This window comes from Vigna umbellata, chromosome 4 (genome assembly GCF_029865625.1).
Source record: "Vigna umbellata cultivar VRB3 chromosome 4, Vumbellata_1.0, whole genome shotgun sequence".
NCBI classification, from domain to species: domain Eukaryota; kingdom Viridiplantae; phylum Streptophyta; class Magnoliopsida; order Fabales; family Fabaceae; genus Vigna; species Vigna umbellata.
In genome coordinates, this window is record NC_142168.1 from 23,263,643 (window position 1) to 23,280,049 (window position 16,407).

The following is a 16,407-nucleotide window of genomic DNA, read 5'->3' on the forward strand; positions in this document are numbered from 1 at the left end:
CATTTTGTTATCATTTACTCTCCATGTAAAATATCTTATTTTCCTCTCTTCTTCATTTTTATTATTGGTCGTCACAAACCATATCTTGTTGTTTTAAGGTACATTTTTATCTTTCTCGTATTTGTTTTGATCTATTTAAGGCTTGTTTGTAACGAGGAAACACATAATAACGCATTTTGCTGTTCGTAGGTTCGTCAAAGTTCATCAAGTATCTCACATTTGTTTGGATGTGTTTTTTGTCACATACAAGCTTTGATGATTAAGAATCAAAGTTTAAAGTCTTTCTTTTTTACCTCGTCTTGAAATGTTTCAATAGTAGAACCCCAAAAATAATTGATATCAAATCTATTTCTTATACAAATTAAAAAAAATTGAGAAAACCCTTAATCACACTTATTAAGTGCAAAGAAATAAGCATAACTATAACACATAATAATCATCTATATGTTATACCACAACAAAAAATGTAGACTTTTTTTTACATCAATATTTTAGTACGAATATAATTTATTTTTCATGTTTTGATTGTTTTTTATGATAATAAATAAAAAAAATTGTAATAATAAATAAAATCATTTTTTCAATTATCTCTCTTTTTATTCATTTCTTATATTTTTTTTTCTTCTGGTGTTTCTTTCTTCACTGAACAAAACACACAAAGAGAAAGGGTTGGTTTGATATAGTTAAAAAGAAGAAAGAAACTGTAGTAAAATGGGGGTTGGAGATGGAAAAGGTTTAGGACTATTTATGGCGAAAATAATTATAGTTCTTTACTGGCTTAATATTTATTTTATTTAATATTTTTTCTATAGTTATGAATATGTATAAAATCTTTACTAAAAGTAGGATGAAAGAGTTAAAAAAGTATAATAAATACATAAAACTTGGTAGTACAAAATAAAATGGAAAAAGAACTAAAGTCTGAAATATATTAAAATCGAAAAACAATTAACCAAGTCATCAGATTGGTCTGAATTGGGAAAACGATAGTATAACAATGTACTAGTGAAGAGCACATTTAAAAAAAAAAACCATCTAAAATATAGAATAACTAAAACAAAATATTTCTTTTAGAACGAAGCAATTCAAAGGTTAGATGCACTCATTCATAGAAATGGTAAAGCGGGTCCAACAGTTCACCATTTAATGTCTCAATAGGTCTCTATTTTCGTCTAGAATCTCAAATCAGACCCTTTCTTTTCTGGCGTCTCAATTGGGTCCTTATTTTTGTAAAATTGAATCAAATAAGGTCTTTCTGTCAAATTGATCAGACGGCGTTAAGTATTGTGTCACTTGGCATGCTGACAGTGTTGTTTTATCACACGTGTCATTAGAAACGTGAGTGAATTTTATTATTTTAAATTTTAAATTAAAAAATTAAATTAAAAAAGTGGAAATTCAAATAAAGTAAGGGCAAAGTAGAAAATTCAATTAAGAAAGCCCCGTTCTCTATAATTGTGATATGGAAATGAAATTGGGAAAATTTTGAATTTTAGGGTTCGTCACTCGTCCACAAAAGTTGTTCGAGTAGATGTCAATGGATAAGATTACAGTTAATTGGACGCCCTTGCTTGAAGAAGTGTCATGGCCACACAGTCATTAAACAGACGAAGCACGAAGATGGAATGAACTCTCTTGGATAGAGAAAGCAAGCAAAGGGCCCAGATTAACTGAGTAGAATGAGAAATAGAATAATTTGAATGTGTGACCTGAGTAGGGTAAACTTGTCCTTGGGTAAGATACTGAAATGCAGAGTAAATGTAGAGAAAGCCAGCAGGGTAGACAAGAGGACCAGTGTCGCCTTTGAGGTTGCGAAAGTCTCTCTCCCCTTTGAGAAATATGCTAACCTGTGACATGTAAGCGTCCCAATCTATCTTCGTATCTGAAGAGATGAGCGTCAGCGAGAGTGACGAGGAGGGCGTTAGCGAAGAGAAGAGCTAGTGAGAAGGGTATCTTGGGGCTTTGGAGCAAAGCGGTTTTTCCTTCCGACCTCGAAGGTGGTGGCGACGACGCCACCGATTCAACGCCCATGGTTTCTCTGTTTTTCAACCTTCTGCCACCCATCTCTGTTTTATCATTCTTCCACTATCACCCTTACTTTTTCTTTCTCTCTAATTTTTATTTCTGGACTTCGTCTCATGGGCTCACCAGATTTCAACTCCAAAAAGATTTTTATTTCACCATATTTTTATTTCTTTGTTTAATGACTGTGAGACCAACGAATGATGATTTCTGTAATTGAATTTCGAACTGTGCCCTTTCTGTATTTAAATTTCCACTCTTTTAATTTAATTTTTTAATTTAAATTTAAAATAATAGACTTCACCCACGTTTCTAATGACACGTGTGGTAAAACAACACTGTCAGCATGCCAGGTGACACAATACTTAACGATGTCTGATCAATTTGACGGAAAGACCTTATTTGATTCAATTTTACAAAAATAAGGACCCAATTGAGACGCCAGAGAAGAAAGGGTCTTATTTGAGATTCTAGACGAAAATAGGGACCTATTGAGGCATTAAACCAAAGTATGAGCCAATTTTTTTTTTGTTCCTTTTTTTTGTGCGCATGGTATTTGATACGTAGGTTTGTATAAGAAATTATTTGTCTCATAATTGTTTTTTTATAAAACATTAAGGTATATGATTTTAATAATTTTATTTAGTTTAATAAAATTAGTAGAAATAATAATTTTTATAAATCTATTTTTTGGAAATAAATAATTTTTTCAATATCATAATCTTTAACTTTGTAAGTACTTGAAAATAGTAATGATTTTGAATTACACTCAAATAAGAAAGAAACACATGAGAGAACTATTTTTTAATGGATTAAACACAAATGAGTGAATTACTTTTGGATAGAGTAGATAAAAAACATCAAGTTGATTTAAAAAAACATACACAATTAATGTGTTATGTTGGCGTTAATAAATTTTAAGAATTTAAATCGATATAAGTTATATGGACCAAATACGGATCAACCTGTCATTGACCCGTACAGACTTATAGATGATGTGAGATGAACCTAAATGAGTCAACAAATTAAAATACTTAATCTGTCTCACACTTTTTCTTACAAGTTTACAAACCAACCCATATGGCCTACCTTAAGGTTTATGTGAGATGGATCTAAATGAGTCAAGAGACTAAAATACTCAATTTGTCTCACACTTTTTCTTACAAGTCTACAAACTAACCCATATGACCCACTTTATATTATCATTCCTATTCATTGAAAGATAAATATAAGTCTTATAAAATATTCATTTTGAATTACATACATTAGAAGCTACATGTACTCAACCAATATGTTATAAGTCTTCAGATATATAAAATGTGCATGACTTAGGCCTTGTTCTTTTGAGTGGATTTGAGGGGATTTGAGAGGATTTGAAGATAAATTTTTTTGTCGTTTATTTGAGTGAATTTGGAGGTAAATGAGAGTGAATTTGGAAATAAATTTTTTTAATTTGTCACGTCAATACAATTCTATACTAATTCTCACAAATTTTATTTCCAAATTCACTCTCATTTACCTCCAAATTCACTCAAATAAACGACAAAAAAATTTATTTTTAAATTCTCTCAAATCCACTCCCTCAAATCCACTCAAAAGAACAAGGCCTTAGAGTTCCAACCCTTAAAATACAAAGAAAAGTTCCTCTAAAGTATATGGATGTTATATGGCATCATTGATGATGATGGATTGTGAGAAAAGTTTATCAAGCTTTTCTTTTATGAAGGGTGATGCAGAAAGTTCTTCATTGACATTGGAAATTATGAAAAAAAAAGGGATAACAAGGACATGAAAGCATATAGATGGAACCTCAAGGAAGCTAAAATGTTTAAATGCATGGGACCACCACCATCTTATTAGATGCAAATTCATGCTTCTTTTTGTTGTAGAAGAATCACATATTTCAAAGATAGTTCTTCATTCCATTTCAATTTGGTTGGCTTTGCCAATGGAATACCCTACAAAACTTGGATCTCTCTCTCTTTGTTTTCAGCATTCCCCTTTTATGACAAAACCCACTTCATAAAAAGAATTGAAAAGTGATACTATGATCTAATCTATCTTTAGATTTTTTTTTATAAGTTAAAATTATTTATATGCTAAACTTTTCTCATTTAAATATTTTTGAAAATTAGATTTTTAACTTCCAATAATATAAAGAAAAGTTTAGTAGTAGTGGAGGATAAAATCGCATGCATATTTGGCTGATATCACTCCATTTAATTAACAAGGATCTTTGATGTGTGTGTGCTAAGATGCATAAAAGTATCAACACATTAGAAAAAAAAAGTGCATAAGAGAATATTTATGTTCCTACGTCTCTATTTACATGCTTTCAACTTTTATATGCATGACGACATGCATTTTTTCTCCAAATGGTTTTCACACACTACATAATATAGTTAGCATATTTACATAATTAACATAAACATTATATTGTGATGAATCTAACGAATATTTTATTAATTTGAGTGTCCAAAATAACTTTTACAGGTGACCATCTTTTTCATAGTATTTCGGCCTTATCTGAAATTTCAGAGAGTAACTATTGAAAGCATAGGTCACTTGGAATTTATCCTAATCAACATTCACCATATATATTCCTTTTAAATATCTTATTAATGTTCACCTAATGCACATAACCTTTAATTTTAAACATATTTATACCAATCATTATTGAGCTTGAATTTAAGGGGTTTTATAAAGTTACTATCATGACATTATTACATATTTTGATTTAGTCTCTAGTTGACTAAAATATTTTAATTTTAATTTAAAAATTATAATCATTTTAATTTTAAATATTGTTTTAAAAATATTTTAAGTCAAGGTTTGATGTTTGATATTCAGAACTTGAAATTATAAAAATATAAGTATTATATTTCATGGAAATATAAATAGTGAGTTTCATAAAGATACAAATAATATATGATTAAGAAGTTTTAAAATTCTTTTAAAAAATTAATCAAAATTTCAAATTGAAATAATTATAATATTTAAATTTAAATAAAAAATAGCTATTAGAGACTAAACTAAAAAAAAATATTTTCACTTGAAAGAAAATGATCACATAGCCGTTAACTTAGTAACTATAAAAGAAGCTTACTGTTTTATAAAACAATTAAATTTGTATGTAAGAGTACATTAACAATGCTCTTTACCTATATTTTGAATCTGCAATGAATAGATAATGAAATGATAATAAAGTGAGTGATGAAGATTCTAAGTTATATGTCAAACCATTTCAAGCTTAAAATAACAGTAATTGTTGCTTTTCTCAAAGCTTTTGGTGTCAGAAACCTGACAATTTCATATATAACTATCGCTACTGATGATCATTGATAATTAATATATGACCAATTGTCTCTATTCAAGTGAGTTCAAGAGACAACTTGAATTTGTGAATGTTTTAATGTGTCCTTCAAGATAAAAAGAAAAGAAAGAAAAAGAGTTTAATTTATTTGAATTTTTTAAGTCAGCCGATTATGTTGGATCTTAGATGTTTCTGTTGATCTGTGTAGTTTATTTAAAAATTGTTTGAAAATTTTGAATTTTTTACAAAATTAGGTTTTGTTTGAATAGATTTTTGTTAGGGAAGATTTCAAAATATAAGAATATACAGATAGATGTTAATAATATTTCCAATTTTTTTTTGTTTGAATTAATTGAAAAATTACCGTTTTTAATTCAATTTTGTCTAAGATAATAGTTAAATATTTTTTATCTCATCTTGATGGAACCTGCAAGAAAAATATTATTTTATTTCATCTGAAAAAATCATACATTTTTTTAATAAAAAATGTTGCATTTTTAGTAATTTGTCCAATTTACATTAAATAATGTTAATTTAACTTAAAATCCGGTTGAAAAATAACAAAGTTTAAAATCAGTCTGAAACCGGTAAGAAATAAGATTGCTTCAGTCAAAAAAGAAGTTTAAACTATAATAAATTTCAGTTACATATCTGAAAGTTTTATAAGAAAACCATCTGAAAAATATTTAAAAATACAAAAGGTGGGCCTTACTGGAAATTTTCATCAGAACTTTCACACAAAACATAATCTCTCTAAAATATTAATTGTAAGTATAAAAAAGGACATTTATAATAAGACCAAAGAAGTTTTGTTTTCTCTCTACTGTTGAGATCTTGATGACAAAAGCATTATTGTTCCTTATTATTTCTACTGAACCCTAATTAATTAACTCAATGTGCAACTTAAATTTGATAATTTAATTTCGAACACTAATTTAACCCCTCATCATGGAAAACCAAATAGATACTAATAACTGATTTAAGACTTATTTTCTTAATAAGCACTTTCGGACAAAAAAAAAATAACAGTAACTTCATCTAAAATTGGATATCTACAAACTAAGTCCTAAAAATTAATTAATATTAACTTTCCAAAATATAACCTTTACAAAAAAATTGAGGGAGATACAATAAGCAGCAGAATTTTAATTCTTCTCCAGATGTAGAAAACCATAACCAAATAGTCCCTAACTGAAGACAACATTGACATAATTTTCTTTCAAGTTTATACATAGTTAATGTCATTCTGTAACAGTTTTATTTAACTTCCCAGAGCAAAATGGGCATCACTGATGAATTACAAAAATTATCATTTACAACATCGATCAAAGACATAATCTCCAGCTTGATCCATCCACCGCAAACGAGGTTTATTTTTAGCTCGAACACTGTAACGTGTTAAATAGGTAACCTGAAAATGAAAATTTCTGCGACAAAAAATGGTTTTAGTTGTTTCCTCCTCTGATCCAGCGACCAGATCCTGCTCTTCCCAAACTAGAATAATAATCGCCCACATTTGCCACAAATAGTGGATCCCTATCTTCCATTGTGCCCTCTTTACAGCCACCTGACATATTATCTAGCTCTGTCTTCTCCAACTCTTTCGTCAAATCCTCCATTGTCTTCTTTAAATTTGCTTTGCTCATCTGGCCTGCTTCCTCTGTAGAGAGACCAACCATTGTAACTTTTGGAAGAAAGGGGGTTGATTTCGTATCTTCCTTATTTACACCTTTTTTAGATGATCCTGCTTTTTCATGACACCGTTTTGGCCATAGGTGATGAAACCAATTACCAAATGGTAGACTTAGCCTGAAACTAGGTTGTCTGATTGCTTCAGTATTGTCATCCAAACTGCAATTAGAAGAATCTATGCATTCAGAAATTTCCTATCATCTTCCACTTCAGGGTTCTCAAGGCAGCGCCTTGATTCGGTAGCTCTCAGATAAGAAGCTTCACTTCTGCAGGATAAGACATATAATGTTACAAATCATTGGACATCCAACTTTAAAAGTTCTGTTTGATATTGTCCGCTGTTATATTAAAATTGAAATATTATCCAGATTGTCAGTTGCTTGAGCTTATTTGTCGATTAATCCCTAATCAGTAGTAAAGTTTATTTAAGTCGTCGAACAAAGCTTCCTGCTCATTTATTAACATGGTCGGGGGTCAACTGATTACAAAAATTATTTCTGAGTTTCATCTGCTACTCAAATGCAAAACATAAAATTCATGGAAATAGAGGGTTTAGCTAGCGTAACGAGTACAACACTTTCTAAACATATGAAATTAGTACCCAAAACATTTTTCAGTCAAGATTTCAGATCATGCACCAGTACTTGGGCTATGGTTAACGGAAGAAAAAATGAATGCACTGAAATGGGAAGGCACCTAGTTCAGTTGTTTGAATTGTTTAAACCTTAAAATTAAAATACAAAGAAAACCCAACTGAAAAGATATGGAAAACATTCCATCCAGAACCCTCTTCCTCAAATTTGAGGGGTATGGGATGGGATCGTATAGATATCTCGATGGATTGTATTAGTTCCATGATCAAAAGAACAGATTTTTTAAATTGGTAGCAGTAGACCATTTGATTAAATATTCTCATTTATGCCAAGGGGAAGCTGCACTCGTTGTCAACGGGGATGTTGGTTTACATGAGTTTCCTAGCGTAATGGTTTCAGAAGGATGCAACTTCATTAGTAAATTTTGGCTATGCTGTCTCTACTACAAGTAAAGTTAAGTGCAGCATATGATCCACAAAACAGGTGGCCAGAATGACACCCTTTAACTTATTCGTAACACTTTGTGAATCACTCATCATTAACTGAAGTGGTAGAGATGGTTGGGGTAGTGGCGTATCATCTATACCATTGCCCTCACAAGAATTTATCCAACTTTTGCCAGGCTTAATTACTACAGACAGACATGCCAAACCAACAGCAATCTCACTTTTTCACAGCTAATTGGTAGCTGCCACTTACGTTGGTATTTTGCAAGCTCTAGAATGGGGTAAATAATTGGGTAGACGATGTCTGATTATGGGCAGATTATTTTCTAATAATATGCTGATTCCGTTTTTGCTATTCCTTCATTACTTCCTTAGAAGCTAGACACTATGACTGTAATTACTGCAATTCCTTATATTAGAAACTTGAAAGGCACAAGTATCATTTCGGTAGCATAGGGCAAGGAGTGCAAAATGTACTTGGCAGCTTTGATCATCTATCTTTTATAGCATTGATCCTAAGTCTAACTCAACCTAACAAAATGAACTTGCAAATGTCTGCACCAGTTTACATACTATAATTTGATCATATAAATCTATTTGATGTAAAAGATCTTCAACACATTCTTCACACCTAGGACTTACAAACACACCTGGGACTTGCATCTTAAGCTTGAAAATAAATATTTATGGATAATTTGATAGTAACTTGCAAACACACCTGGGATTTGCATCTTAAGCTTGAAAATAAATACATATGGATAATTGGATAGTGGTCCAATAATGGACAATATGATAGACCCCAAAACCATCACTTGAATCAGCTCTGACATCATCTTAGACAGTGGGCTTTAAGTGTAATTCAATATTGCAAAACTGACTTACAAGATGAGATTTTCACCTATTGATATACTATAATTTGAACATATCTCTAGTCTTGTGATTTTCAACAGTTCCTTTCCAAACCATAGTTGCTAACAATTTTCTTTTCCTAGTCACAGGAGCTTGACTCTGAATTTGCAATCATTTTTCAGTATTAACAATATATATCAATGACCAATCAAATAAACTCTTTCAAAAAGTTACAGTAAATAAAGACCTACACCAAACATGTTCAAGTTAGGTCGATAAAGTGGAGAAATATATAAATGCTTATTTGAGATGAGAAAAAGAAGACATCAGATTACTTTTAGAATAATAAAACATCTTCAAATTGAACTTACACTAAGTGTGTCATGTATAAGTGAATTTTAAGGCTTCGAAGACAGATTCTAGAGAAGATAACGGGGATGACTGACAACAGACTTCCCATTTTAAATCCCTCCATAATCCCGTCCATACTACATTTCTACAGTTATAAATAATAGGGAAGGATTCTTGAAGCAGTGACAGAACATTCTTGGTGGTTGAGACAAGAAAAGCTCTATTTAGATGAGGAGCCTAACAAATCAATGATATAAGTTTAACAAAATCTGAACCAAGTTTACACATTTCCACAGGTGCAATGGTAAAGTCAATGCGAAGCACAAACGACTGAATATATATATATATATATATATATATATATATATATATATATCTAATAATGCAGTTCTTGATTTCCCCCTTTTACCTATGTACAACAAACGTGGATATTAAGTAATGAAAAAAAAAAATTCATATCCAACCAAAGTTATCTGAGTTTGTATAAATATCATTTATTCTTAGGCAAGATTTGCTAAATCCTTTCCTTAATGCATGAAAACTCTAGACAAGGAAACCACTGAAGTAAAGACAGGAGTTCAAATGCCGCGAATTATACATTGCAGTTTCAAAGGCTCAAAAAAAAAATTAAAAACATACCTTCTCTCAAATGAGTCAACCAAATACGGAAATTTAGGTTGTATGCCTGTTGCTTTTCGCAACCACCTATTACCCAGAAATACTTTGTCAACAGTATAGTGGAACTGGAGTTCAGCAGCTTTTGAAATAACACTTAGTGGTATACTAGGATGACCCATTTCGTCAAGCAACTCCTGAACCTGTCAGGAAAAAATTCAAGTGATAATCCACCTTTTTTAAGAGAAATAGGACTGGATATTAATGTTATGTATAACTCAAGTTCATCCCTTCTAAACACATAGTGAAGGAAACATCGAGCACAACTCTGATTTTCAGGAACAAGTTACATGAGGTATCTCAGACCAACCTTTCTATTAAGTATACACAGATCATTTTGGGTGCTTTTAATTGTCGAGTTTGAGACCATCTTGAATAGCATTTTAAATTGATAGGCCTGCTATTTTGAATTTGAAGAATATTTAAATTTGTTATTGACAGTTTTTTCTTGAATGTATTCAAAAAGTCATGATTTGAAGTCCGGATAAAGGAGTCACTGAGACAGGAATCTAAAATATAACACTTTCAGAACACTGTCCCTAGCATCAGTGGATCATGTATCAGAAAGCAAATATAGCCTTTTTCGAGGAGAACTAGGACAAAATGTTGTGCTGCATATTCCACTCTTACATAAGTTTATACTCATAAGCTTCTGAACGCAACAACTCCTTTAAACTTATGCTCTAATGAACTATCAAATTATTATATATCATATTAAAAAACCCTAATCACTTTTTCACATCACCCACTTTGATACCACCCGCTCCCAAAATTCCAATCATTTTCTCTTCTCTAAAAACCTTCTGCAACCCTAGAAAAGAGCAGAAGTTGTGAAAAGGGGCCAAGCAACTGCAGAATACACCATCAAGATGGTCACAAAATACTGACAGAGATGGCTGGTAAAGATGTGAAGAGAAATGCCAAATCAGGAGAAAGGTGACAAATTAGAAAAAACAGAATAGTCCCGATCCTGGCCACAAGGGCTACTACAGTCACAACCACGAACTACACAACCACGAAGGGCTCCATTCGCCAGGAGCTAATCAGCTCTGCCACTACTCAGCTCCACCATGGCACTGTAGCTAGCTACGCACAACCATGCTTATTTGTATTTAAATAAATTCTAAATTAGTCATTAATGATTCCAATCAAAACTCCATCTGTGAGATTCTTTTGCACAACCGCTGGAAAAAGAAAACTTTCTTTCACTATCACGTATGTTGTTTAACAAAATATTTTTTCTTGAATTTAATCATACCTCTGGTGGCTCCCCAAGACTATCTCCCATTTCCTCAATCACTTCTGCGGCCAAGTTGTCATCAACCACATCCCGCCGCCGCTGCATGTGCCGAGTTTGGATTAAGGTATGGAAATGTTGATCAACAGCTTCTTCCAGAATATTATCAAGCATGTTTTTATCAAAGAAGTAGGGAGTATACCTGATTAAAGAAAGAGAAATACGGTAAGCGTAATTGTATTCAGTTCCATGCTCTGGTAGAAACGTTTTTTTATCTAAAGAATTTGGTATCAATGAAACATAATGAGATAAATAATCAAGAGTAAACACAAAACCTAACGCAAATAGCATATCCCAAATCAATATTAACTACTACCGAGGATGAAAAACTGACCAAAACAATCCCAAAAGAAATCATATTAAATCTGTCCATATACAATTGGAAAAGAAACAAGTACAGAGATTCCTGTTGAATTACTTACTTTAATAAAAAGAAGAGGTATCCATCCATTGAAAATCCAAAACAATTATTTGTTTGATATTACATCTCGAATCAAAAAGATAAAAAGTTGTGGTAAAAAAACTATAGTTCACAGGAAACAAGGAAGAAGCTGAGAAACACACACCATTTAATCCCATCTGTAGTTGCTATTGCAATATCTAAGTTCTCGGCACTAAACACAGGAACCCCGTCAACCTTTTTCCTGACACCATGCTGTGATATTGCCTTCAGAAGTTTATTGGCTGCCTTGACCTAATGTGGATGTATTTATTATTAATACAGAAGGCAGTGAATAAAACTCGAAGATATGCAACAATGAAAAACTAATAATACCTGCTTCTCATTTGGAACAAACTGGAACAAGTGAGGTTTTTCCTGCATGAAGTGTAATGTACAATGTTATAAATTATGCGTAAAAAAAATAAGAAAGATTATATATCAAATTCCATAATTAGGAACATAAATCTGCATGCAATGCTATGTCTAAACAACCTCATCATTATTACATAACACAGAACCTTCAGTGGGCATGCTTAAATCAACACAACTACATTTAAATGAAAATGTCAACAGTACCTTGAAATGTTCATAAGCCAGGTCAAGACGACAGGCACCGACCACACCACTTGGAATATTCAGCTTTTTGACATATGAAACTAATACCATTAAAAATGTCAGTAACAAGTGAAAAAGTAATTACTGATCAGATATTAACATTAGCCAAGCTAAAGATGTTAATAGAGTAAATTCATGGACAAGCAGAGAGCTAACAGGGATAAATGGGAACAAACAGAATATATACTGTGTTAAGGGGAATATTTTAGTCAGCATGAGATCACGATCAGACACGGTAGGCCAGTATATTTGCATTGCAGGTAGCTCTATGTATGGAAAAACCCTTTAGGATTCTTGGGGCATGTACGCCAGTATATTAGTCCCTTCACTTTGGAACAGTTTTTGTTGGGTTCATACAACAATATGGTAAAAGTAAGGAAGATAATATTTAATGGCAGCATGTGGTATATACGATACCCTTTGATGCACCTGATTGGGCCCAAATGATTGCATCGTTAAAGGTGCCGATCTGCCACTTGCTTTGTGGCTTTTATTTGGTGTGCAGTACATGGCCACTTTAATTTTAGTTGCCATTTGGACAGCCTTGACACATTCTTGAGTTTATTTTTTCCTTGTATCAGTTTTTTTTTATGTTGCACAGAGCATATCTAATATTTTATTCTTCCCTACTTTTAGGTTCCTCAATCCACTCAAGCAAAATGTTTTTCTTTTCTATTTAAAATATTAATGAACATTCAAAGGCTAATCAACCTTACGAGTTAAAGGACACAATGCTATTTATATATCATCATAAACATAAATTTCATCAAGTTCTATATAGAAAACTAGATAGGATTATTGATCAAAACAACCTTGAAGCAAATGATAAGAAAGAAATGGATATGTAAAGCAATAACATACAATTATACAAAGATTAGAGAAAAGCAGAACATTTATATATCTAACCTGCATCTCCTAGATCAATAAAAAAGCGAAATACAGGGCCATTCCTCTCACTCTTGGTGATCGTTGCAAATATTTTTTTCAGCCACTCAGGGGTTCTGCAGATGATATATATATAATACGTGAAAATTCATATACAAAATAAAGTTCGTAAAAGCTATATGACTAACAATTTCAACCAAGCATCTTTATCTTTGCTGAAAATTCCTTTCAATGTTCACGAATCTATAATCAGCAACTCCTAAACTTCTTCAAAGCCTAACCAAGATGTCCCATGTTTGCTACACAAGTAAGAGATTATCTCACAGAAATCACATATTCACTCTTAGCATCTCACTCAGATGGTAAGATCACTAAGTGCAACCAAACTCAAGCATCACATATGATATGGTTGTGTTTGGCTTAAAATATTTATCCTATTTATCATGATTATATTATGTTTAGGTTACCTATTTATCATGATTATATTGTGTCTAGGTTACCTATTTATCATGATTATATTGTGTCTAGGTTATCCTATTTATCATGATTATATTGAGTCTAAGCTTATCCTATTTATCATGATTATATTGAGTCTAAGGTTACTCTATTTATCAGGATTATATTGTGTCTAAGGTTACCCATTTTGAGAGGGATCAATTAAGTCTCAAGAGTTATTTCTTTTCCATCTCAAGTATATTAAACTCTTATTAAGAGTGTATCACATAAAAGACTTGCATATAAATATTAAGCTTAAGAGGTTCCGCAATTATTATACGGAGCTTATTGAAATAATATGCTGATGCTTACGCCGCAATTATTAACATTTTAGGTTAAGTCTCAAAACAATTTCACAAATACTTTCGTCAAGATGAGCTTAAATAAATTCTTCTTCCAAAGTATGAGTCCTAGACAGTTTTTATTAAATTTTATTATCATCGACTTCATTTTCTTCCCACCTCTCATCACATCACTTGTCACGTTTATCACTTTCATTTTTTTGTTGTCTCTCAATCCACTCCAAAATGGATTCTTACAGGTCTCCCGATGCAAAAAAAATGAAAAACTATCATAATTGTTGAAATCACAAAACATAAAAAATTTCGCCAACCATCAATAAGAAACTAACTTTTCATCTTGAAATAATTCAAAAGAACAAAAATAAATAATACGATTTGAAGAAGAGGAAGGGACCTTTTCGAAATGAAGGGGAGTTCAAAGTGCGTGGAAACGGCCATGAGGCCCGTTCCGGAGAGGTCGCACATGCTGAACACCTGCCCAACGAAGGCAGGCCCCCGGCCGCCACCCTTCCCATTGGCGCCTAGCCGAGCGACGCTCACCGATTTTGTGGCAGGGGCGGACTCGGCGGTGCTCGCGGTGGAGTCAAGGGCGTTTGAGGCTGAGAACGGCGGCCCGAAAAAGAGAGGAGAGAAAGTGAAGAGGGCGGGTGTGGGAGCGTCAGAGACGGAGGGTTTGGTGGATTGAAGAGAGAGACAAGTTGGAGGCAGTGGATTGGAGGAAGGTGGCGATGTGGTTGTTGTGGTGGCCGCGACGACGTTGAGGCTCTGACGGAAGAGCCATGCAGTGAGCATCGACGGATGAAGTGTGGGTTGGGAATGGGGGTTTTGAGGTGAGCGAGTGACGGAGGGAGAGTGTCGAGGAATCAGTTATTTTCAAAGGATGAAGAGCTAACGCTAATGTGACCTTTATTTTATTTTCCTTATAGGAAAATGATACTTGAACAACCATTTTTTGACAACATTTAGACACGCGCACACGTGTCAAATCTGAGTGGTCCAGTTGGAAAAATTAAATGAAAATGGACCACTCAGATTTTGACACGTGTGCGCGTGTCTAAATGTTGTCAAAAATGGTTGTTCAAGTGTCATTTTCCTTTCCTATAAATATATGAAAAATAAAAATAATAATAATAACTAATAACAATTGAATATGCAGTTGATTTATATTTATTATTTAAAATATTGATTTAGTCCAATTTTGAAAATATAAGCTAAGGTAAAATGTTTACCTTATTCAAATTAAATAAGTGATTAAATAATAATAACAATCATTATTTTTTGATAGGATAAAAATAGGTTAAGTTAACTTTACATCAATTCATACTATGATATTTTAATCAACATGTTGTTTGTGGAACATTAAACTAAGTCTCCTTGAATAGGTATTGCTATTAGAAAAGAAAAACATATTTGAACATAATATCATCAAATCTATTTAATTAATGTTTTCATTCTAAATCCGAATAACATAGGTAGGATTAATCATATATATATATATATATATATATATATATATATATATATATATATATATATATATAATTAGATTTTTTAATTAAAAACATTCTCAAATTTGAGAGACTAACCTTTTAAACAAACATAGATAATATTATTGTAAACATTAGTATTATTATATTGATTAATTTTGTTATTGTATAATATATCATGCATTAAGTATATGTTTAAGTGTGACACGAGTTAATCATCACGTTAGAGACAATTTTAAGAATTGATTGAATGATTTTTTTTTTCTTAAACTTAAGCATTTTGTTGTAAGATAGGTTTTTTTTTTAAAAAAATGTTATCATGTATAAAAAATTATCATATAGATTAGACTTTACGTTAATTTTATATAAACAAGACTCGAATTTTATAAAATTCCATACAAAGAAAAAGACTTAGTAAGACCGATGTGAAAAATATTGTTTTGGATTGGACTTGAGATTGATAATGACTAAAGAGTAGGAAGGAATTGATTTCATCATCTTTATAATTTTTGTTTGGGCATGCTACAAAAGTTAGGTTAGAAGTTTGCAACCAAAATATTATACTTTCTTGTGTTTTCAAATTCAAATTGGATCACACCATATTCTTTGCAACATCAAAATTATCTATATTAAGTTTTATCGGTGTATGTTAAAATAGCACTTCCTATTAAGGTTGGCTGAGGATTTCACATTTAAAAAATATACAAATTTTCTTTGGTTCTTGATTGGAGTTCTCCTCCATATACCATGGTGTTTGTACATGACCATTTAGATCTTTTGTTAGCCACAAGATTTTTAATTTGTTTCAAATTGTATTCAAAATATATCATTATGAATAAAATGACAATAAACTTCCGTATATTTTTTTTTTTCGTGAAAAACCATATTTGTAAGTGAAATCACAACAAATGAAACTTCTGAATTGAAAATATGATGTAAATAT

At 31.7% G+C, this 16,407-nt stretch overlaps 1 protein-coding gene and 1 pseudogene across 1 annotated transcript; both read right to left on the minus strand.

The window, feature by feature from the left end:
* Window positions 1-1,553: 1,553 nt before the first annotated feature.
* LOC148199615 (dol-P-Man:Man(5)GlcNAc(2)-PP-Dol alpha-1,3-mannosyltransferase pseudogene) lies at window positions 1,554-2,064 on the minus strand (annotated as a pseudogene).
* A 4,397-nt stretch (window positions 2,065-6,461) lies between these two features.
* Window positions 6,462-14,859, minus strand: LOC124835517 (uncharacterized). Its single transcript, XM_047310447.2, is given in 11 exon segments — window positions 6,462-7,223; window positions 7,226-7,293; window positions 9,906-10,084; window positions 11,200-11,380; window positions 11,805-11,932; window positions 12,014-12,055; window positions 12,257-12,336; window positions 13,202-13,296; window positions 14,372-14,606; window positions 14,609-14,674; window positions 14,677-14,859. Coding segments are annotated over 11 exon segments (1,599 nt in total). The 5' UTR covers window positions 14,759-14,859; the 3' UTR covers window positions 6,462-6,780.
* Window positions 14,860-16,407: the final 1,548 nt, after the last annotated feature.